Source organism: Rattus norvegicus, chromosome 2, assembly GCF_021556685.1.
Source record: "Rattus norvegicus strain SHRSP/BbbUtx chromosome 2, alternate assembly SHRSP_T2T, whole genome shotgun sequence".
Taxonomy (NCBI): domain Eukaryota; kingdom Metazoa; phylum Chordata; class Mammalia; order Rodentia; family Muridae; genus Rattus; species Rattus norvegicus.
The window spans coordinates 24,340,399-24,364,405 of record NC_141535.1 but is presented as its reverse complement, the minus strand read 5'-3'; the positions used below and the strand labels follow the sequence as shown (position 1 = coordinate 24,364,405).

At 42.6% G+C, this 24,007-nt stretch overlaps 1 protein-coding gene across 52 annotated transcripts in view; it reads right to left on the bottom strand.

The window, feature by feature from the left end:
• Positions 1-21,314, bottom strand: part of Ssbp2 (single-stranded DNA binding protein 2) — a 282,626-nt gene extending 261,312 nt beyond the window's left edge. For 21 of the 52 annotated variants that reach the window (XM_087625648.1, XM_087625637.1, XM_087625571.1 and 18 more), the window contains exon 1: positions 20,265-20,394. Coding sequence is in view for 32 of the 52 variants with exons in the window: in XM_087625490.1 (XP_087481616.1) it covers positions 20,265-20,326 (62 nt within the window). In the remaining 20 variants the exon portion in view is untranslated. 52 annotated transcript variants of the gene reach the window in all.
• Between the last annotated feature and the right edge of the window lie 2,693 nt (positions 21,315-24,007).

The following is a 24,007-nucleotide window of genomic DNA, read 5'->3' as shown; positions in this document are numbered from 1 at the left end:
CAGAAGTGAATATTCCAGACAACACAAGCATTAATTTAGGAGGCAAAAAAAGTGACGTGAAAACACTTCTCTCCATAGTCACAGATTCCAGTTCAAACCAACTCTGAACTAAGTTTCAACAAATGTCAACAGGCATCTGTAGTTTGTCAGTTCATCTTTACTAAGAGATACAATACCTCCCTCTCAAAGTTGATGGCTTACAGAAATCACGGATAAGTATCTAGCAAGCACCCTTTAAGTCACGGCTGAAACTATTCCCCTACTATTATGCACTAAAATATAAATTTTATGGAAATTATATACTTTCACACCTTTTTCAAGACTGAACATAAATTGAGAATTTCCTAATTCCCTCATTACTCAAAATGGACTCATCCAATAAATATTTATCAATGGTCATAAAATTAGCATCAAAATGATGGAGTTATCAGCTAACATTATTGTGGTTTTTTTCAACTATTAACTCAAATACCTTAAGTTTACTAAAAATACCATGTTTTTGTCATTTATCCTTTTTAGATGACCAGAGACTTAGAGGAAAGTCACTAATATATTTGTGGGATAGAAGTGTCACCCTCCAAAAAGCAATCAGTAATGTCTATCAGTACTTTCAAAGTCTACAAGGGCACTGAGCCGAATGAATCTTTGGCAATATCCAATGGAAAATTATCTTTATGCCAGTAAGAGGAGACTTCCTGGCTAGTTACTAAGTTGTGGGTTAAAATGGCTTGTCTACTTCAAGTGACCATTGTAGTAAGAACCACAAAAATAAATCAATTATCCAAATAGATTTGAACTGACATAGTATTCTTTGATCTCTAAGTTCCAATAAGTCTATAGGGGGTAACCCTCTAAATGAGAAGCACTTTATCTTCTGTGGGGAACGTAAACCACTTGCTTGCAGACTTCTCTGAGAGAGATAATACCTACCAGTTGAGAGACAGAGAGACAGAAACACAGAGAGGTTTTTGCTCTGTTCTGACTTGGCTCTAGTTATATACAGATATACAGTTTGGGAATTTACTAAGATAAAGCTGTGAATAGGTCATTGAAAAAGGTATGTTGTCATCTCAATTACCCTGTCAGGTGAATAAAACCTGGGTGTTTGAACTCTGCATATTTGATTTGATTTCATACCCAGCCAAAATCACCTTTTGTCCCATCCCCTACAGAAACTGGAAAGTCCGAGCATTTAGAATACTCCATTCAAAGTGGAAAGAAATCTCAAAACCATTAAAGATTTGTATTTCAAAAACTAAAATTTGCAAAAATCATGGCATGTTACCATCTTGTCTGCAATGTTTTAACTTTTTGGTGCATCTAAATATGAAAGCTAAAACTTACCTTCTTCAAAATAAAGAGGTAAAATCCATGATCCATAAACTATCTAAATACTTCTAATATAAAGACACTAAAAGTGGGTGTTCTTCATGAACACCGCAGTTGTCTTTACAGTGTAGATCCACACAAGCAGTGAAGAGCATTACCAGACACTATATTTCTTCATATTATGTAAACGATATGTTCATTATTTTAAATAAAACTGTTGTGCGTTCACACATTCAGCTTCCTATCAAAACTCTGAGGATTAAGTGGAATCCCACAAATCTAATCCAGTCAGTGAAGCTCTAAATCGCTATCTACCAGAAAAGGGACAATTTGTTTGTTTTCCTCTTCTGATACCTTTCATAAGGACTTCCCTTTTTACCTTACACTCAGGGGCTTGGAGGAGGAAAGGGTTTAATTATAATTTTAAAGCATGAAAAAATATAAAAAAAGAAAACTGAAGTGTTAAAATTTTCTCAAGTTCTGATAAATAATTTTCTTATCATTAGAAGGGGCTCTCAGAAAATAATTTAAAGTTATAAAACTTCTATTTGCATAATTCTAAGAGCTTTAAACGTAAAACACTTATAAGCACTGTAGCCTTTCTTCATTGAGTAAATATTCTAGAATCTGTCAATAACAGACAATGCCTGCTGTATAAGCTCATTTCGATGTCATCACAAAATAAAACCTATCAGTCATAAGCAGAAAAAATAAAGACTCCAGCAACCTCAAGATTCTACTGAATGGAGGAAATAATGTGGTAAGCAAGTCTAGGGAAAAGACAGAGCTCCTGTGACATTCAAACAGCTAAGATCTGGGCCCTCTCAGTTATGGTAAATGACAGCAGTGAGACTTCTCCCCAAGACACAGACCAATACTTGGAGCATGCAATCAGTGGAAGCTCTCCCACAGACCCAGGGAGAGCTACAAGTTCCGTCTGAATGAAGGCCCAAAATTCTAAGTAGTACTTACTAAAACCTAGTGCACTTTATAAAGATATGAAACTATTCTCTACTCTATCCAAGAAAAGAGAATCCAAAATGTATTAAAGCATGATCAGCCTCAGTTACCTGTGAAAAAAATACCAAATCAAAGATGGCAAGTTGTATTAACGCACAGACAGAAAGATGGCATTTTCTGACTATTTCTTTGTTAAATTAGGGATACATAGGGAGAGTAATAAATGATATAGAAACAAGTATACCCCTCTTTGCCTTTATACTGTCTTAAGTACATGGATAAAAACAGCCCAATGGTCTAATATGCTTCCCCATTCACAACAGCCAAGGAAAACTGAGACTAGACAATCAAACAATAGCCTTAAATATTTAATCTTCTTTATGTTTTGAAATGTTTATATTTTACATTGCTCTTTTTTATTAATCATTTTATTTGTTTACATTTAAATGTTACCCCCCCTTGGTCAAATATTTACTGCCTTAAAGGGCTGGAAAAGCTAGGCTATAATATTCCTCACCTTGGTTTTAGTCTGTAGTTTGACTTGAGTAGCTCCCTCTCAGGCCTATTCAAAATGACAATGAGCCACCGTAATACAGAAACAACTCACACATTTCAAGCTGCTGGCATTACCAAAAGGACAATCAAAACACTGAGAATATGCACAACACAGGAGAAGCTAGGAAATGACTTAGAAATCCTCATGAACTTAAGTGGAACTATTTCTTTTACTTAAACAGTGACACACAAGAAGCTATGTGAAGACAGTATCTGGTGAGAGAGGTGCTGCTGCCTCTCCTGTCGGGGACTGATTTAACAACAAGATCAAAAGCACTGTCTCTGAGTTGTGGTTTACAAACACACACATACACTGTCTTATTCAAGGAAAAATCTGAATTGATCTATGTTTTATAGTTGGTTTTAAGTGAATATAAGCATTCACTTAAAGTGAATTTGTTACTAAAGAAAAGTGCTTTGCTTAGAATAGCAGTGAGTGTAAGTAAGCTTTGTCTCCTGCTGGACAGCACACACTATATAAATATGCTGATGCGACAATTCACTGTGTTTATAATATAAAAGAGAGCCCAAATATTCACAGCTGCATTTCAAACCTCTACTCGGTCATGAGATGAATTGTGTATTTTGTACTTTAATGACACAGTTTCTAATTTATACCTTACACTTTTTAATCCAAATATACTTTCTAACGACAAAATAATTCTTAGTAAGAACTTGACATTTACCAGTTTACTCACAACGCACTTCATAAATATCACTACTGATGAGAAAATCGAAGCTTTGCCGTCATATCAGAAGACACATGATAAATTAGTCACTCTCCCTACCGGCTCCATACTTGCACTTGGACAAATGTGCACGGTGGCAGATGACAAGGGTGCTCGCCAGTCTGCTAGACTACACTAGACGAAATGAGGTTGCTCTTACTGAACCCCTCAGATCGCATGCTTCCTGCTCTCTGGATGGTAAAAAGTAAACCTTGGGTCCCTGCCTACTGGAGAACTTGGGGGGGGCAGCTTTGGGAGGAATTTTAAATTGATCCCTGGCTCTCCAGAGGAACTTGGGTGACTTCTCTCTGGAACCTGTCCTACCCTTCCCTAAGCCCCACCCCCTTCAACACAGGCCACAGCACTGCAGGACTCTCTGTTTCCTGACAGGCTCAGTGTGGATCTGGCTCTCTCCCAAGCACAGACTGTCCCCTATGCCAAGCGCTCTGTTCACTTCTCTGGCAAGGTTGGTCTCCTCACTGCTGGATCTGCTGCCTTGTACAGTACCTGGCAGACAGTGAGACCCTGAATAAGTATTTAATGAGTGACTGGATGACAGAATTTAAACTTGTTTTAACTTTTGCTTTTGAGGGAGGTATTTATTGGAAACCTGGAAAATGACCAACAAATGTTATCATCTGTCATCTTCGTCCCTTGTACTCTCTGTTCTGTTCCTGGCCTGTGAAAATCTTGTACATTAACTTTTTTACCTCCTCCCCCTCAACTAAACTCACTTTTATTTTACTTGACTTTTTCTTTTTCCTTTTTTTTTTCTTTTTCCTTTTTTTTTTTTTTTTTGGGTGGTGAGGTTGGGGTGGCATTGAGACAAGGTCTCCTGTGGTCCAGGCTGATCTGAAACCATAGAGTCAAGGCTGTTCTTGAAGTCCTGATCCTCCTCCCCCATGCTGCAAGGAGTATGTGCATCAGCAAAACCAGTCTTAAAATATACTTTGGTTAAAAGATATGTTTAAGAAAAGCTGGCGTGAGATTCAGGAAAACTGCCTCTTGGGCTAGGGGTGTGGCTTAGTGGTAGAGCATTTGCCTAACGTGTGTAAGGCCCTAGGTTCTCTCTCCCGCACCATGTACAATCATGAAGTAAGAAGTGGCATCGTGCTTCTGGGTTCACTTCTTTCTCACAGTCCTCCCTGTTACCCCAGAATGTACCAGAACTCAAGCACATATGCTGTGTCACTCACCTCCTCACAAGGCCTTGCTGCACACACAGACTTATTTTTATCAATTAAATTGCATTCCTGATAGTAAAATAAGTAAATAATAAAAAAAAAAAGGTAGATTTTATACAAGTGTCTTTGGGTTGTTTTGTTTTGTCTTCATTAACCAATTCTTCAAAATTCCCAGGCATGTGTAGATATAGGAAAAAAAACTGAAGGTCATATGGTTATTTTTACTTTCTTTTTTGCTGGGGGATGGGAAGATCCCCCCCCCCCCACACACACACACACACATCTACTCACCTCAGATAGGAAGCCTACACAACAGAACAAAGTACAGATAACACCAAAGTCCAACTTGCTGAACCAATGAGTTTTGCTGGGGTTACATGCAGGAACAGAAATGACTCAAAGACAGCTACATCACCACAGCCCCCACGCCAGCATGGATGACAGCTCACAAAGCTGGGAACCTGAAGAACACTGCACAGTCTGCAGGGGCTCAACAGGTTGGAGAGTGTCCTTTCCAAGTGACTCTGACCTAAACCTCTTCCAGGCAGCTAGCTGGTCTGGTCTGAGACTTCTTGGCAGCTCAGTTTTACTGCTTACTCTGGCAGGGAGGAGCCTAGTGAATCTGGTCTGTTTCAGGGACTTCCTGAAGCTATTTTGAGCTGTTTACCTTCCCACCTAGGGAGCTTCCTGCAGGATAGAATGTTTTAACCTTGGGGAAAATTGTTAAAACAATAATTTTACTTCCTTCATTTTTTTAGGTTATTTTTCTTATAATGCATTTGGTTTCAAAACTGATGGCCAACTGACTGGTAGGCCCAGCAAGCAGTTATTAATGTAGTTTCATTAACTATACCACAATCATTTCTCAATTACCTCTTGGAGATGAGCCTTTATTCTATTCTAAGATTCAGAAAGCTTCTAAAAATCAACTGACAAAAAAAAATAACACTGTAAACTATCCTAAAACTCATTTTTAAAAGTTATACACATTCTCCTTCAATGCCTATGTACTAAAGAAAAAAATCCACTTACTGTCTTCTTTCTCATACCCTATAGTAATCCATTGTTGTCATAATTTAATAAAATTTAAAGTACAAGAAAGTAGACCACAGTAATTAACAAAACTTCTTCACGATGTGACAGAGCCATTGAACACTTGCCATTCAGCACATGTGTAGGGTGAAGCCACCAGGCTTCCCATACCTGCCACCTCCATCTCTAAAACACTCATACTGCCCTGCATGGTTATACACAACTGTTTTAACCTCAGCACTCAGGAGGCCAGCAGAGACAAAGGAAGGTAGATCTCTGTGTTTCTGGCCAGCCAGGGCTACATGTACATAGTGAGAGTCTGTTAAAACCAACAATCAAACAAAACAACAATCTCCAAGGCACCCTTGAGCTCACTCAGCTGGAGTGTTTCTCTCAGGTCACAGGAGGAATCATCATTTTAAACTCCAGCTCTGGTTAACTTCGTATTCTCTTCTGGGCCTGTCCAAGTTAACCTCCCCTCTGGACACTCTCCTTCTTGACCCGATGCCTTCTGAGGTCCCCTCATTTCTGTTTGCTGGTCTTCCATCTCACATGTTCCCCAGGCTTATGTCCTTCAGTCTCCTCCCCTTCCCCCACATCTCCAGGCTTACGTCCTTCAGTCTCCTCACCTCCCCCCACATTTCCAAGACCGCACTTCCTTCTAGCTTCATCTTCAAACACATAACAGGACAATCTGGGCTGTAGAGAAGCTCTCAACTAACCTCCACTGGTAGTCAGGTAAGGTAGAAACATAGGATGCTTCAGTCTTCTTCTTCATGTGGGTGCTTGTCACATGTCGCATGTTCCCTTGGTCACCAAGCTATGCACTAAGGGCAAGTGCACATGTCTGAATCTCACACCTCCATGACAGTATTGAGTGAACACGCTAACCCTGGGCACAGAGTGTGGCTCTCACAAGTCTGGTTACAAGACTACCAAGCTTACTAAGCCTTGGTCCTTTCATCAGCAACACGAGAGCAACTCCCAGAAGGCCTGGAAATGTGCTCGAAATGTGAGCACTGCATGCTTCTAAATGTACATCTTTGCCCCAACCCCTTCTCTATTCCAGTGTCTCCAGCCTAGATTCACCCTCTGAACTCACAGTCCTACTAACTAGTCCCCCCCCCCCCGGGGCTCCTTCTCTAGACATGAACGGCGTTTCCATCTCTAGACATGAACGGCGTTTCCATCTCTAGACATGAACGGCGTTTCCATCTGGGCATCCTCCTCCTTACACTTTCCCACCTTCTTCCTGTGCCTCCTTCCACGTCTGCATGAAACACGGTAGCCATCTTAAAATTCTATTTCCTTTACATTGAACCCTGAGTCTAGTGTGTTCTATACCCTGAAACCTCTACTATATTAGTCCAAAGAGAGAGAGAGAGAGAGAGACCACATAAAGTTGTGTTGTCACTGCAGTTCACTTACGAAAGCTCCCTGAGACAGATGCCCCTTACCCTGATCCCCATATTACTTACAAAATCATTATTCCGTATGCATCTCATGATGTAACTGTTCTGCTTAAAATCCTCATCTCATAAATCAAGCTGTCACTCAAGGTTACAACCAAAATAGTTTAACTTGCCACACATATCATCTACCAACTTTACACCAAATTCACAGCAGTCTACCAAAACATTTGGCCCTTCTGTATTTACAGTTCAACTTCACACTGACAACACTCAGAAAATACTACATCTGCAGCGACCTAAACATTATTCACACTGCACTAGATGAGTAATCTAAAGAAGACTGAAGGCACCTGGGGACACTGCATGCACACAGTATACCCCATCATGGAAAGGACTTGAACGTCCACACAGGAGCCATGGGGGTCCTGGAACACATCAACTAAGACTGTATACCATTTCTCTTTAATGTCTTCGTGTTTGTGTACATGCTTCTTCTAGAATGTTCTTTAACTGACCATCCCCAACTAACTATCCTTACTCTCTAGAACGTAGTATCTTCTCTCAGAAGCCTCCTAAAACAGTCTGCTTACACATTAGAGCTCTTGCTACCAGGGAGGTAGGTGGGGACAGCGAGCCCTGCGAAGGCTGAGGTGGACAGAGATGACTAAACTGAGCTGACTTAGAAGTCTCAACTGACACTGACACATAACACAGCACAGTTTATGTTGGCTGTTTTTTTAATGGATAAAGAGATAATAGAAAGCAAGATTAATATAATCCCCATCATCACAGTACACATAAAATTATATACTCAGACATTTTTAAGCTAATTTTAAATGCTATTTTTGTGAAATTGGCTTTTGAGGCTCTTCCCTTAAGAACTGAAAGGTTTTCTCTAGAGTTAAAAATATAATAGAGACTGAACACTATGCTAGCTGCTCCCTACGTCTCCTCAGATCACTCTCAGGTTTCCATCATTCCGCAGACCTGGGGAGCTTATCTCCAAGGACTACATGTCACCAAATTCCTTGACTCTGGCTCCAGAGATGAGCAGTAGCAGCAGCAGAAGGTGGCTCCTCCCTGCTAGGCCTCTAAGCAGAGCTGACAGTGGCAGTGATCCTTTTCAAACCATAGCTCCAGAGACTGGCCTTTCTCCAGCAACGGTAGCTCCCACCAGATTCTGATTAACTGTTCTGAATGATCCTTCAGACCTAGGAGTGTCAAAACTCTCCTTGCTAATCACTTGGCGTTCCCATGCATGGGTTTAATTTTGCACATATCTTCATTAAACGCTTTGCAGTACCCCTTTGAAGAATCCATCCTGTTGGGGACCTAACTCTAATGACTTGTCAGCTGGTATCATTGTTACGGCACTTGCTGTGTTATCAGCTCTCTTATCAGTGGTGGTAGGCGATAAAGAGCTCCAGCAACATATTTAATGTTTCAGGAAAAACTTGCTTTCTCCTCAGCTTCTTGGCTCTCCAGTCCAGCTCACATAACTTACCCAACACAATCTGAAGTCAAAATGAACCAGCAAGGCTGTCCCAAAAGGCAGTGTGCACTTCATGTGTGTATTTATGTGATGGGTATTTTATGGCAAGCAGCTCAGACATGTTTTTCCATGACAATTTTAAATGAAAGAATAATAATATCAATCACTAAGTTTAATTCAGGCTTTAAAATGCTTTTTAAAACACTGTAATAGCTTCCTATTAACAGCCCTTGCTTTTAATGCTATGATACAGTGTAATCATCTCGGATTTTAATCTAGTCATGGCCAACAAATAGTATATAATGAAAAAACAAACAAAGAAATTGTTTCATATTTTTCTAGCAGTCATTTCCAGATGACTGGTGGCAGACTCAATATGGCTGTAGTACTTCTGGACCACATGGAACTTTCCAATAGCGCTTGTTCAAAAATAAACATACAAATAGGGTATATGTTCACTGGGAAAGACAATAGATAAAGGAAACTCATAATTATCGATTTTTTTCTAGTGATTATCTTCTATTTATTCTGACTCCAAAGTCTACCAAGTAAAGTAACTTATAACAGTTAATTTGTTACTACTTACAGAAGAATGAAGCCTGAGCTGCTAGTAAGTATCTTCCTCTTTTGTAAGCATTTCTATCGAAATTGTTAAGCCTCAGACACTACTAAAGGAGTGGAGCAGGTCTGTGGCTCAGATGATTCTATCCACCCTTTGAGCAGGTGCAAATTGCTTCTAATCTTTCTTTAAGCTCCCCTGTTAGGTCCCATTCCAACTAAACATGGTGGATGTGTTGCCAACAGAACAGCTAAAGCATTCTCCCACTTCCTACCCCACCCCCACTCTACTCACATTTTTTTCCCTCCTGGATCAAACAAAGAAACACAAAGAGTAAAAGTGGTTAAAATGAGCAACAGAGTTTGGATACAGGCTACACAGTTCACTGAGTGTCCTTGGATAGCACATAAACACTCCCTGAGATTCAGTTTCCCCAGTTTAAAATCAAAAAATATGTTTACTTTATGAGTTACCATGAGGATTAAGCAAGAAAGAATCCAGATAAAAATACTGTTTGATTCCATTTACTGAGGCTCCTAGAATAGTCAAATTCAAAAAGCAGAAAAGTATATGTGGTTGCCAGATGCTGGGAGGAAAGGGGAGTGGGAAGCAGATGAAAAGCCCTGGAAATCAGGTGAACCAGCACCACGTAGATGACTGATGGCAGGCACTGCGGCTGCACACCAGAAACTAGTTAAAATGGTAGACTTTGTTATACATATTTTACCATAGGAAAAGAGAATGGCCATCATTTATATTGAAAGCCTCTCCCTTATTTTTTTTAGAGAGAGGTACGTGTTATATTTTGATCAGAAAATGTTTCCAGACTTGTGCGTTGAACAGTTGGTCAGCAGCTGATGGTACTGTTCCAAGTGATTCTAGAAACTTTAGGAGGTAGAACCGACTAGAGAAAGAGGCCCCTTGAATGTGCCTTAGAAGTTATAGTCTCCAAGCCATCTCTATTTCCTATCCTAAGATAAAGAACCTTCTCCACCACACTCTCCTGCCACCTGACTCTATGCCTAACTGCAAAGGGCCAGGTAACCTTGGCTTGAATCCAAACACTAAACACAACTAATCTTCATTCCCCTTAAAAACTAGCAGAGCACACAGCGGGGCGAGAAGAACTTCCTTTCCCTACTTCTAGTTTAACTCCCCAGATACAAACAAACAAATGAATGGGTAAAAGTTCACTGATTAAAATTGTCTATGCCTTCATAAATTAGAAATCCAAACTAAGCAGACACAGTATGCACACCTACAATTCCTGAATTTGAGACACTGAGGCAGGAAAGACACGAGTTCAAGTCTAGCCTGAGCCACGTGGCAGTGCCCTATCTCATAAAACAAAAACATACAAGGTCAAAACTACCCTGAATCCCACATCCACTGGTCCACTTATATAATAAGAACACCACAAGAACTAAAAGTTGGACTTTCGGGTTCCCAAATGTCACAGGCTATTTACCAAGGCTACTAGTGACCCTCTATAGCCTGACAGTAAGACCCTGGTGCTCAAGACACCAGTTACTTATATCATAGGGAATGGAGAATTGAACTAGTGCTCAATGATGCCTCTTTCTCTAGTTAGCTTCACCTCTAGTATCCATGGTGCTAGGAGATACTTGTAAGCCACCAGCTGAGAAAGGTAACATAAGTACCACACAGTTGCAAACCCTGCCACCCTTGACAAAGACCTGCCTGCAAGATTGGCTGATATAACAGGCACAAATGTTACAGGAGTTACTACCACCTTCTGACTGCACTTAAGACCCAACCCACATGTAATAAATACTGCTAAAATAGCAAAAAAAAAAAAAAAAAAAAAAACCTGAGACCGAGACTATGTAGGCCATAGACCTATGGGACCAGCTAATGATCTAATTCTCCTAAAGGAACTACAAGAAATAATAAATAACCAATGGCATACTGCTACACCATAGATCAGCGCGTCAGTCAACCCTTGTCAGTGAAACTGACTTGTAGTAGGCAGTAATGAACACAGAGACCCACAACTGCACAATGTGCAGAGTGGGAGACTCTGGACTAGTTAGCTCCCAATGGGATATCTGTACCAAGCTCTCAAAACTCAGGGAACGATGCAGAAGAGGAGGCAGAAAAAAATATAAGAGCAAGAGGTGGTAACACTGAAGAAATAGCCCCTTCCAGAAACAGGACTGATACACACAAACTCAAAGACTGAGACAGCGTGCACAAGGCCTGTACAAGTTCAACCCAGACATATAAAGGAGAAGTAGATACAGAGCCCACCCCTAACCAGGAAATTATGTGGAACTGCTACCCACTGGCAAAGGGGAAAGTCAGTTTTCTCCAATAGTGTGTCACTGGGTATATTTTAACCACAGCCCAAGGCAGGCCGCACGCCCAAGAGTATTTGGATGGACTCTGTATTTGGTGTGTGTGTGCTTTTGTTTTGTATTCTTTGTCTTACTGGTTTTTGTTTGTTTAGAGCTTCAGAGTTTTCGCTGTTTCGCTTTCTGAGAGAGAAAACATAAAATTGGGTGGATAGAGAGGTAGGGATGATCTGGAGGAGTTAAGGGATGAAAAAAAAAATGACCAAAATATATTATATGTAAAACTATTTTTAAAATAAAAAATTAAATCAGATTGTTCATTTTATTCATGACACAGCACTTCTGGCATTATATAATTGCATAAATTGTGCTTAACATGTTTTAACAACGTTATTTTTCTTTTAACCAAAGTACCGATAAATATAACATCTGATCTATGATTCTCTATTGAATCGAACTGATAGGTAAACCTTCATTCATCTCCCATTCAAAGGAACAGCTAATGTCTAGTGAAAGGAGAACCAACCTTGAAGTCAAACATTCAGAACACACAGAATTAACTCTGAACCAAAAATGGTCAATAAGGGCTGCTACAAAATCATCTGAACTTCTCTGGGAGTTTAGAAGTGACTGTACCAACTGTACCATCTGATGTTAGCCCATCAGCCCCAAGTGTTCATTAACTTACGTCTTCTTGGGTATGTGTTGATGCTATGTGTGTGTATGAGTGTGTAGTCACACGAATGTGGCAGTCGGAGGACAAACTTGGGAGGTGCCATCTACCTTCTGAGGCAGGGTTGCTCAGTGCCCTGTAGCTCACTGAGTAGACTAGGTGGGCTGGGCAAAGAGCCCAAAGACCCACCCCTGCCTCTCGGCCCTGGGATTACAAGCTTACTACCATAGCCAGCTTTTTACACGAGGACTCAGGGCTTAACTCGGGTCTTCATGGCAAGAAAGTTAAAGACTGATTTATTTCCAACCCCAACCTTAGCTCTTCCTCTCTAAAAGCGACATCATTATAAAAGCATTAGTGTTTTCCTTAGGAACAACTACACCCTTAGTGCTTGGGAGATTAAAGACACTTACCCCTCAAGCTAAGAAGACTGTATACCAACGGGATTCACAAACCAGTTCAGTACACTTTCCCCTCTGACCTTCATACCTTACACGTCCTTAAACAATTATGCCAAGACCTCTCCTCGATGGTAGTTCAGATCTGCCTGAAATCCTCCTGTCCTACCTGCTCTGTTTAGTATTAATTACTCGGATCTCTGTCTAAATCTCTTCTTCTCCAAGAAGCCTCCTCTGTGACTTCTAATTTAATATAGCTTCCCTGTCTCTATCACAGCCCCATGTTTTATTACTTTATTGCCAAAATAACTGTCCAAAACTTTACCTAATACATTTGTTTACTTACTTTTATTAGTGCACATTTTTCCAGCACTCTTTACCAACCCATGAGAGCAACCCTCACTGGATCCTCTCTATGGCCTCGTCGTGATTGCTCCTAGCTGTGTTTAGGTAATGGAGTGAGGGGTCCAGCTCAGGGTGTGCCACAGCAGAGTATTATCTTCATTAGCAATCGGTTCAGAGGAAATGTTTTCATTTTCTCATAAGGCATTCAATTCACCGCTATGTACTTTCTACAAGAAGTGACGCCAGGCACCTGTACCGGCCCTCTTGCATCCATGACGATGCAAGAGGGAAGGCAGACAATCTGATCCTGCACTGTCCTGTTCCTGATTTACTCCGTCGACTCTGAATTACTACTTCAGATGCTGCAGGACGTGGGACTGATTTTTAAACCAGATTAATTAAGCCATTTTCTATGCCTTGTTTTGATAAAGATAAAAACATTGTAAACACTTCCGTTTCTTTTGTTTCATTAAGACATAGCACCTACTGCCTGTGGGATTTTCAGTGGGTTAAATGACAGAAAGGCCAAATGTAACAAAACACTCAAGTCAGAGCGTCGCTGGTTTTGTTACTATTAAGCAGTAATTATCTACGACAAAACTGCATGTGGTCTGTATTTGTACTTTCTCAAAAAGCATTCGTTTTAATTTCTATGTAAAATAACTTACAACACAGTTACTCATTTACTTAGATTTCGGCCATCCATAAAGTAGCTTTAGGTTTTCCTAATCTCAGATTTGAAGATGGTACACGGAGCAGAGGGCAAGTATCCAGTCCTTCCCAAAAGCAGCTGAAGTTTCAGAGGTTCGCTTGTTTGGGCACCAGCTCTTAACTCTTCTAACATCAACAACTTGCCCCCTTCTATTCTTGTCTTCCTTCAATTAGTATTTTAATGTGACTTGATTTTACAATGAGTTAAAATTGAAACTATTAGTGATTAAAACTACACTTTTCAATAGCTACGACTTACAAATTAAAATTAGGAAGACAAATGACAAAATGCTGTGCTTTGGTTTCTACAGTTTAAACAACACTTAACTTTAATATGGCATGCCTATAAAGTTAATGCAGATATAAAAATAAGACCCTGCCAGATCATTGGTTCAAGCTCGCTATAACTCAACTGTGGCAATCTCAAGAAGGCTCATCATTGGCTGGTAGGAATCCTGGATGAAATACAATCATCAGAGTTCTTAAAGGAAAATACGAGAATTATTACCAGAAAATTCTGTCATCTGATGTTTCTCTTTTAAAAGGGGAAGGACCAGGAAGACTAACTACAGATGATACAGAAACAGTTTGAGACAGATGATACCCAGACAGACACTGTATCGGGCCTGCTTTGGTTAGTTCAGATACATTTCTACTCTTGTAACTATCTGAAACTATGAATGTCTCACTATTGGGAATTTTTTTAGCTATTAACTCTGACAAAAATCACTCATCCATCAGAGCCTACACTGAATCTAAAACCTTCATGAAAAAGCTCTCCTTGCTTTGTGGCCCACTGAGCCTGCTTTGCAGAACTGTCACACAATGGGTATGACCAACAGCTTGGGAAGGTAAGAACAGCTTCTGCTAAGAGACCATGGTGGGCTACTGTCTTTACCCTGCACTGCCTTTCTAGTGTGTGTGTGTGTGGTTTCAGTGTAGTACTCAAGTAACTCCCTCTCATTCCATTATGTCTTACACAAGATAAGTATTTATATAAAATGTACACAAAATCTGATAAACATTCTTAAAAATGTGAATATTTTCAATTAATTTTTATTTAAAATTATTTTCCAAAATTAAAAATACATATTATTCCATTATCCCAAAGTTGTTTTAAGTCCATTTTTTAAAAATATGTTCTTAATAAATTTAAACTTTTAGCATAAGTTTACCAAGGATTAACAGTTAGTAAACAATGTTAATGCTAGCACAGTAGTAGATAACATTCCCTGTATGCCAAAACGCAATTACAGCTATGTGTGTTATAAAGTCGCATATGCCTCAAAATACTTTCAAAATTCGAAAACTATAAGTGGGGTCCTAATCTTGTGTTCCAACACTAATATATAGTTAAGCTCTCCAAGCTTCTTAGATGATTCTAAATTCAAACTTTACTTGGGACTGGAAAGCTACAGGTCAGTCTCCACCAGGGCATCCAGCCCCTGCTCCAGAACATGCTCTAATTTTAAACAATACAATTCTGTCCTTTAGTAGCAACTGGAGAGGGAAGCCACATTTGTACTACTATACACTAAAATTTAATGATCTTTCTTTTCATCCTGATTTGTTTTTATGAGCAAAGTAGCTTTGAAAGTATAAAAATAGACCTTTTACATTTTTGATAGTTTATAATATTTTATATAATAGTTTTTAAAAATTACAATAAATCTCGTCATAAAATACTAAAATTTGCCAGACTTAGTGGCCCACACCTTTAATCCTAGCATGTTGGGGCACAGGCAGGCGGATCTCTGTGAGTTTGAGGCCAGCCTGGTCTACCTAGGAAGTTCCAAGCCAGTCAGAGTTATGTGGTGAGATCTTGTAACTCACTATTCTCAATTTCTTTCTTTAGATTCATTCCTTTAAAAAAAAACAAAAACAAGGGCTTTTATTTTATTCTTTTCCTAAAATAAAAGACATCAATCAAAAAGAAAAAAAAATCACAGCTAAAATGACATTTCAGATCCAAATTACTTTATATTTTAGAGAAAAGGTCCTGGAAATTGGGAGGAGAGTTGGTATCTTTTGTTCCTATAAAGCTCTCTCATCAGCCTTAGAAATCCTGTGGGCTGGGATGTTAGCAGTGAAGACCACCTGCTTTGCCTGCACAAGGCCAGGAATTTGACTCTCAGGGCCTCTCTCCCTCAGAGAATAAACTAGAAATCTTAAACTGTATCAACTGTTCATCAAACAAGATTCTAACAAGATCTGTATTACTTCACCTGCCTTATTTCTTTCAGAAAAAAAGAAAGACATACTTTTTGCTTGGTAGGATGTTTTATTAATGAGAGAGAGAACAAGGTGGTGGGCAGCAGATACTGAGCCCTAAAAACTCATACCCAGCAGCATTTAAATATTCTTCAGATTGTAGCCACTTAGAAGGGGAGCATAGCAAACTCCATTTTGGAACTTTCAACTGTAAGAACCAACATCTAAATATTAAAATTACTTTTCAGTGCCCCATGTTATAGTTCGGCTTCTGTGTTTAGTAACTTCTTGATATGTCACTGCTTACTAGGTGGCTCTCGTGCCCATCTTCAATTCCTAGTGGTTCTTCTTTCAGTATCACAACAAAGCGCTAACAAGTTAGAAGCTGAGGTTGGTGGGGAGCCTGCCCAGCACCACATAAAATGGGTGTGGTGATACACGCCCATGATCCAGTCCTTGTGAATGGGAGGCAGGAGGGTGAAAGCTGAAGGCCAGCCTTGCTTCACAGGGAGTCTCAGGCTTGTCTTGGCTACATGAGACCCTACCTCAGAAAATAAATTAATTAATTAATTAACTAATTAATTAAATAAATGTAGCAGTGTTTACTGGCTTATCACTATTTCTTTGATTGTGTGGTTTAACATTAAACACAACATTTATTTCATACAGAAGCTGCTTCACAACTATTAAACTTAATTTAAAATTGTCAGTGCAAGCAAACAAAACGGGAAGTCTCAAGAGACAAGGATTCTTCCTTATTTTAGGATTCTAACTTCCATCTCTTAAGTTTTCTGTGCCTTGTCCCACACCACATACAGCCTTGCAACCCGCCAATATGGAGAGTCGTAGGCACAGGGATATAGCAATGGTCGACACTACAGAGCTGACCAAATCTTGATGCTGTTCTATCTGATTATGTAATATTGGTCCCTAAATCAGGGACACTCTATCCTAGACAGAGAAGGTAACCTGGTCTAGTGTATCTTTCAGTTTCAATGACAAGTTCCAAAGTTGGAGAAACCTTCGTGTAAAGCACAGCTTTCATTCCTGGGTAGTCACTTAATCAGACAGGGGTTCTGTCTTGTTAGTAAATGGAGAAGGAAGAAACCACCTACCAGAATTATTGGGAGAACAAGAAGAAGTAGGAATAAAGAGAAAATGAACACGAGGCTCTCCACACAGTGATGGTATGTGTACACTGTGGCAAAACACACCATTTCCTTCTGCTGGATTCTTGTTCCGATTTTTTTTTTCTTTTTTAAATAAAACCACGATAAAGAATATACAACTCAACCTTGTATGTCCTTACAGTGAGAACTTTTCACATTGGATAGATTCCTTTGAGTATGACATAGCCATCACCAAAAAATTGGAACTTTGGAACTTCCAGTATTAGAAGACAGGGTTCTTAATGTCAAAAAAAAAAAAAAAAAAAAAAAAGCTTAAGAGAAGAAATAAAAAGTACTGTTCCCTACTCAAAAAAAAAAAAATACACACAATTATTTAATTACTGTTTTGATCAGTGCTATAAGGAAAGTACTAAAGCCAGTGGTGATAAGCTAACAGGATCAGAATTAAAATTTCTATGCAAACAGCCCACCTTCCTCCAGGGTTGTTCAATCACTCTCTCTAATTAAACCTTTAGCAAACCTCTGAGCAGGCTTAACCTGTTTGTTTTGTAAAACAACAAAATACACAATTAACCTGACCCTAGCCAATTTTTATGTTCAGAACCACAAAACAAAATCTTAGAAATTTTACAAGCCACGAATTAATTTCAAATACTTTATATAGTGAGTTCTTACTGCAAGACAAAGCAAGGACTTAACGCAGGTAAGTGATTGCCAGTTCTTCCCCGTGAAGCTGTGAGAAAATACACTCACCTATAAAGCTAACATGCTGACTTCTTTGCCATCACTCACAGAACTGTTTTACAAAAATGCACTCATAGTTACTACTAAAATATAATCTATTTGTGATTTTAAAGACTGGGACAGTCTTAAGTTGCTCACTAGAGAATTATTTATCCCTCGGATAACTCTTAAAATCTGCCTCCTTCAAAATGAAAAACAAAACTCTGCTGCCATACCTTTAATGGCAACTTTGTTTCCTATCTTCTGCAATCAGTACACGGATATCAGTAAACAGAAACAATAGTGATCAGATCAACTCTCCGAGCCGAACAGCACTGATTCTATAAAAATAGGGTGTTCTCCAATGTTTGTCTTAGATTGCTAGGAATTAATGCAGAAACGATGAACTCCGAACAGCCACTGTCAATTCAAGTGGTCTCTTCACCTGTCTAGTCCGAAAGGCAAAGCGAGTTAAGAACTCGACTGCCAATTGTAGTAAATGGGAGAAATATATTTAAATCAAACAGCACCATCTAGCAGGGCCCTCATTACTTTGCTTCTAAGAGTGGATGCTACTTGGTGTTCAGTTTGGCAGATGAGAGTAAAAAAGGCAATTGCTTGTTTTTGTGACAAAATCAGAATTAGAGCTGGAAAGGACCAAAACGTACCAAATCTAACTTCCTTGTTGTCTCCTCACTGAAATTTATTATTTTTTAAGTCATGAGACTATAGAATCGACTGGGCTAAGTATCAGCTATTCATGGGAGTCCAGCTAAAACCCAAATTAATACCAAATTCAATGAACCCACGACAAGATTCTGTTTTCAAGGCATCCCAATTCCTTTCGATCCTCAAAATGTGAAATTCAGGTATTTTATAATCGTTAAAGCATCCTCCTCCAGATGTTTGTATCAGATATATTACAGCCAAATGATTAATAAGTACACAGTAATATTTTAGAACTCCAAGTCCAGTAACTAGTTTCTTAACCAGGCAATAAAACACTGTATGTTTTTTTATATTCCTTGTCACAGCAAGATATTTAAGATATGAGGGGACCAATGGCATCTCTCCATTAATTTTGTTGTTGTTGTGTTTTGTTTTCCAACATCAAGGCCTGCCACCTCTAAATCCTAAGGGAATTGTGTATGTATGGCTGCCAACAGGAAGATTAGAACATGTTCCCCTCCCTGGGGCACAACAAACTTTCAAAGGTATGACTAACTGCCCAAAGCAAGGGGGGAAACTCGGTAGCCTACACATTTATTTACCAAGCTGTTTTTGTATGCAAGAGACCCAGAGTACCTCTGAGAAGGACTTGCTCTCCCCCAGCCTGAGCCCCCTTAGCAAGACAGTGTGTTCAATGACAAGGATAAGCTTGACCCTCACAGCAGACCCAGCTACAGGGAATCAGTCTGAACATCTGCACATAGGAAGGGGGGGGGGAGGGCTCTTCCTCGGTGTCACAGTCGCTATTCGCTCTCATTTTAGTAACAACCAAATCGCCGTTACAAGTACACAAGAATAGCAGCCAACTAGCCTGCTCCGCAGCGTGCCGCGACCCTGGCACCCGGGTTCTCCAACGTACTCCCGGTTCCCACCGAAGTTACCACCTGTATCCCCCACGACCCAGGCGAGCGGCTTGCGCCCAGCATCCCTTCCGCAGCCCCCTCGCCGACCAGCGCCGGGTCCACGCCGGGGGCAGCCCTCCTCGCGGCGGCGCCGCCACGGCCCACGGGACCTGCCCTCCGCGCCCGCGGCCACCACCCCCGGGGACACGGCAAGTCTCAAAAAGTTCTGGGGCCGCCGCTGAGCCGGTGTGTGGCGAGAGACAGGAGCGCCAAGCTCTCGCGGCCGACCCCGCGCGGGCCAGCACACACTCTCCCTCCGGGAACTCGGCACTCCCACTCCCAAACTTCCCCCGCCACCCCGGGCCCGCCCGCCTGCCCGCCCGGCCGCCTGCTCGGCCTGCGCTGGGAGAACCCGCGGACCCGCGTCTCTGCGCCCGCCCGGCCCACGCCCGCACTTGCCCTCCGCGCCCCGTGGGGCCCCGCTTCCGCCCTCCCGGCCCGCCGCCCTCTCCCCTCTCCACGCTCGCGGCCCCGCCGGACCCCAGCGCCCCGCAGCCCGCGCCCCCCAGGCCCGCCGCGCGCCGCGGCCCGGCCGTCCTGGACCACAGCTCCAAAGTTACTTTGCGAGGAGGTGAAGCCGCGGGTGGTTCCCCTCAACCACCCAAACAAGTTTCCATCCCCGCCGCCGCCGTCCCTCGCCCGCCACGCGCGTCCCTCCCGCCGCCGGCTGCCCGCGGCCACCCGCCCTGGGGGCTCCCCCGTGGAGGCGGCCGCTCCCCCGAGCCGCGCGCCCCCGCCCCGCGCCTCCCCCTGCAACCCACCCCCGGCTCCCCCCGGTGGGGCGGCCGTGTGGCTGCGGTTCCCGGAGAGTGCGAGTGCGTGCGCGAGTGTGCGCGCGTGCGAAGGCGGAGGTGGCTGCGGCGCGGAGACACTCACTTCTCCCGGGCCTGGCTGTCGGACGGGACGGCGCTGCTGTTACTCTTGCCTTTGCCGTACATGCTTGTGCCGAGAGCAGCTCCCACTGTCACGCACCTGTCAACCCATCACAGCCTCCCCGGGAACAGCCCCGTCCCCATGGCGACCCACGCAGCCACCCCCACCATTGGCCGCCCCACGCCAGAGCTCCGCCCTCCTCGCCCTGGCAACGCGCGAGACTGACAGGCCTCCCCTCCCTCCGGCCTGCCGGAGCGCGCGGCGGCGGCTCGGCCTAAGCGGCAGTCTCCTCCCTCCTTCCCTCCCTCCCCGGCTCCCTCCCTCCCTCCCTCCCTCCTTCCCTCTCCGCCGCGCTCCCCCCTCCCGCTCTCCTTCCCCCCTCCCCCTCCGAACCGGGCGCTAGGGGGGAATTAGAAACTGCTCTAGAAGGATTTTAAACAACTGGCTGTTCCCTCCGCCGCCGCCCCGCCCCCCGCGCCGCCCGCGCCCGGCTCCTCACTGGAGAGAAGGCGCGGGGAGGAGGGGAAAGTGCGGCCTGGAGTGCCTGGCAGCGACTGCGGAACGGGAGTCGCGGCAGCCCCAGACTTCGGGGCGCCCGGCGAGTCCACAGACAGACCCGCGGCCCCGGCACCGGTGTCCCGCCAACCTCCTCTCCCGCTCCTCTCCGGCCAGACTCCCCGCGCCGTTCCCCGCGGTTGATCTCATCCCTCCTGTCTGGGGTGTCGCCCCGATCCCGTTCCCGGAGGGCCAGCAGGCCGGGGACGCCCGCTCTGAACCCTCGACCTTCTGGCTCAAGGACTGGGCGAGCCTCCGTCTCTCCCCGGGAGGCACTGTGCCTGCCTCCCATTGGGGCGCCCGCCGAGGTTCTGTCGCCGGCTCTGAAGTCAAGCCCTGCATCCCAAAGGAGCACCCTACCTAGTGTCGTCCTCCTGTCTAAGAGGGGAGCACACCCCCAAAGAGGCCACGAGACCTACTCCTGGGACCGTAGTGGCCCAAGGCCTTGGCTCCTTCCTTGTCAGTACTCTGCAAAGATCTGCCGCAGACCCGGGGCCCAAGTATTCTCTGCTTGGCCTGCTTTAATAGTTTGGATGGGCAATGTCATTTCGGTTTGACCCTTGGACTGGAAAGATTCAGAGAGGGCCCTGAAAGACATCCCTGTATTTGCCCAGCAGAATAGGCCCCAGAGCTCAAGGTGTGCAAAGCTGTGCCCAAGCTGAAAACTCCCCGAGAATATTTTTGGATCCAAGTCCCTAATCTCATTTCAGTGAATGCGCAAAAGTTTCTCAAGACACACGCAACCTGGTTTTTGATAGACTCCATCCTTTATTTTGTTAAAGATCCTTGGCTGTAAAATCAGAGTAGAAATCGGGTTGAGAGAAGAGATGAGCTTCAAATGGGAGGTGACAGGGGAAGAGAGGTGCCATTGGGGTAGGACACGGAGACCTCAGAAAGGGATGAATAGAGGAGGAGGAGGAGGAACGGTTATGTTAAGGAAAGGAAATGACATTCAAATGAGGAAGCATACCTTTCGATTGCACACAGCTTTAAGCATTTAGCAGTAGGATCATAAAAATGCATATGGAGATGCCGAGATGGATGGAAAGGAAAGAAATGGAGTTTGTGGGTTCTGATAGCAAGTGACAGAAATAAAACAGGAGAAGGTTAAGGAAGGGCAGTGAGTGAAACAGAGGGAAAGAAAACGGGTGGCAACTAAACATCAATCAAACACTGGGGGACTGGGGGAAATGAACAGGACGGGCTTCCACTGTTGTTAAGGGAAATGAAGGTGGGAAGTAAACTATAAAAAAAAAAAAAAAAGGAAAAAGAGATTAGAAGAAACAGTTCAACCGAGGAGGCATGAGCATGACAAAAATAATAGCGGGCAAATGTGACTTTTAAAAATATACATTTCTATAGAATAGACAATAATTAAGCCAATAAAAGAAGTAAGTATAATTCCAGATTAATTCCAAAGAGAAATGATTTGCCATTTCAAACTATAATTTTCCTTTATGTTTTAAACGACTCACAATGATGGCTGACATACAGCTTGCCTGTTCTCCCTTCTCCCTTCTGGTTCTAATAACCTGCAGGGATTTGGTGCTTGGAACATTACATTCATGGTCTGTGACAAACTGGAAGAAGAGGGACCGGGCCAACCAGCAACCCTCTATTCCGAAGAAACTTGCTCAAAATGCTCAAATTGTATAAAGCTGCTACCATTCACAAACATTACCTCCAAGGTTAGCCTTGTGGAGCTGTTATCCAGTTATCTTCTGTTAGCTTTAACCCAGAAAATGTTTACCATCTTGAGGCCCCAAGCGGCCCATGGAACGTGGCACGTGTGATGGTGCTCAGAAGACTGTCCAGAGGAGACCTCTGTCAACTGCTGAAACTTCTAGGCCCACAGCCGAGCCAGAAACGGCTTGTTTTTTCTACCAAAGGTAGCTAACCTCACCAGGACCTATATTTCCTAACCTTTCCTCTTCAACTGTCATACCAGTTAAACAATCAGATTGAATGTAAATCAAACACCCATTGATGGAATTAGATACAGTCACCACCTGCTGTCAGGGATACAGATGGAAGCCACTTTGGCCAGGTGTACTGCTACTTGGTCATTTGGTGGGGGAGGCGGCACAGGAGGCGGGGAGGGAGAGGGAGATTGCTAAGTAACTTTCACTTTGCAAGTGTTTCTTTGTAACAAGGAGTTTACCCTTTTCCTACACCTTGGAAAAGAGAAAGATCCCCATTGAACCCCAAATGAACTTTGTTCTGTCAAGACAAAACAAAACAATAAGCCATTATTCTTAAACTGGTGTTGAGATTCTTCTGTTTTCCTTTGCTTACCGAATGACCAATCAGCCTTGAGTGGGACCGAAGCACTGGCACATTCTAGCTTCCAAATGATTCCGACACATAACTAGGGCTGCTTACTTTAGCTGGCCAATCGGATCTTAAATCGAGGTGTTTAGGTTATTTTGGTGACCCTCCTTCTGTTAGGCACTCAGTTATCTTTATAGTTCACTTGACTGTCTACCTCCAGGCCAACAGTCGTTAACAGGATGACAATGTATGGTCGTAGGTGTTGTGTTCTGATAACACAGGACCACAGAGTTGCAGTTTGCCCTGATGTGTCTGTGCTAAAGAGAAAAGAAAAGGGAGAAGGAAACTTGGAGACGCTATTTGCTATTACTGTGTTCATATGGTTGCTTTGTTTTTCACCAACTTTGTTACATTAGAAAGTCCTGTGGGTAATGGCATATTTTCTGATATTTAAAAACTAAATTACAGAGCTGCACAATAAGACATCAGGTTCAGAAAAATTTGGGCTTAGTATCTGGAAAGAATAAAACGTTAAAAGGTCTTAGTTCAGAACTTGCCAAATTAATGGCAGAGTTACTGCTACAAGAGTGATAGCATCCAATATAAGTGACTTTTATATGAATATGTGCCTATATGTGCTGACCTTGAAGCTTAAGTAACCAAATCAATTATCATTAAAACTCTCAGCGGCTACCTGAGCCGTCCCTGTTCTGCTTCTCTCTGTATGTTTACACACGAAAATAAAATGCTTCCTTGCCCTTGTTCAAATTATTTTGAGTACAAAGAGCGTTCTTTGCAGCTGTTCCTCTTGGGACCAATATTGTAATTAATGAGATTTGAAACACATATTCAGAGCCAAATTTGAGATCCCAGACACAGGGTTGGAGATCAGGTGTCTTGTTCTCACTTTGGAGAAGAGA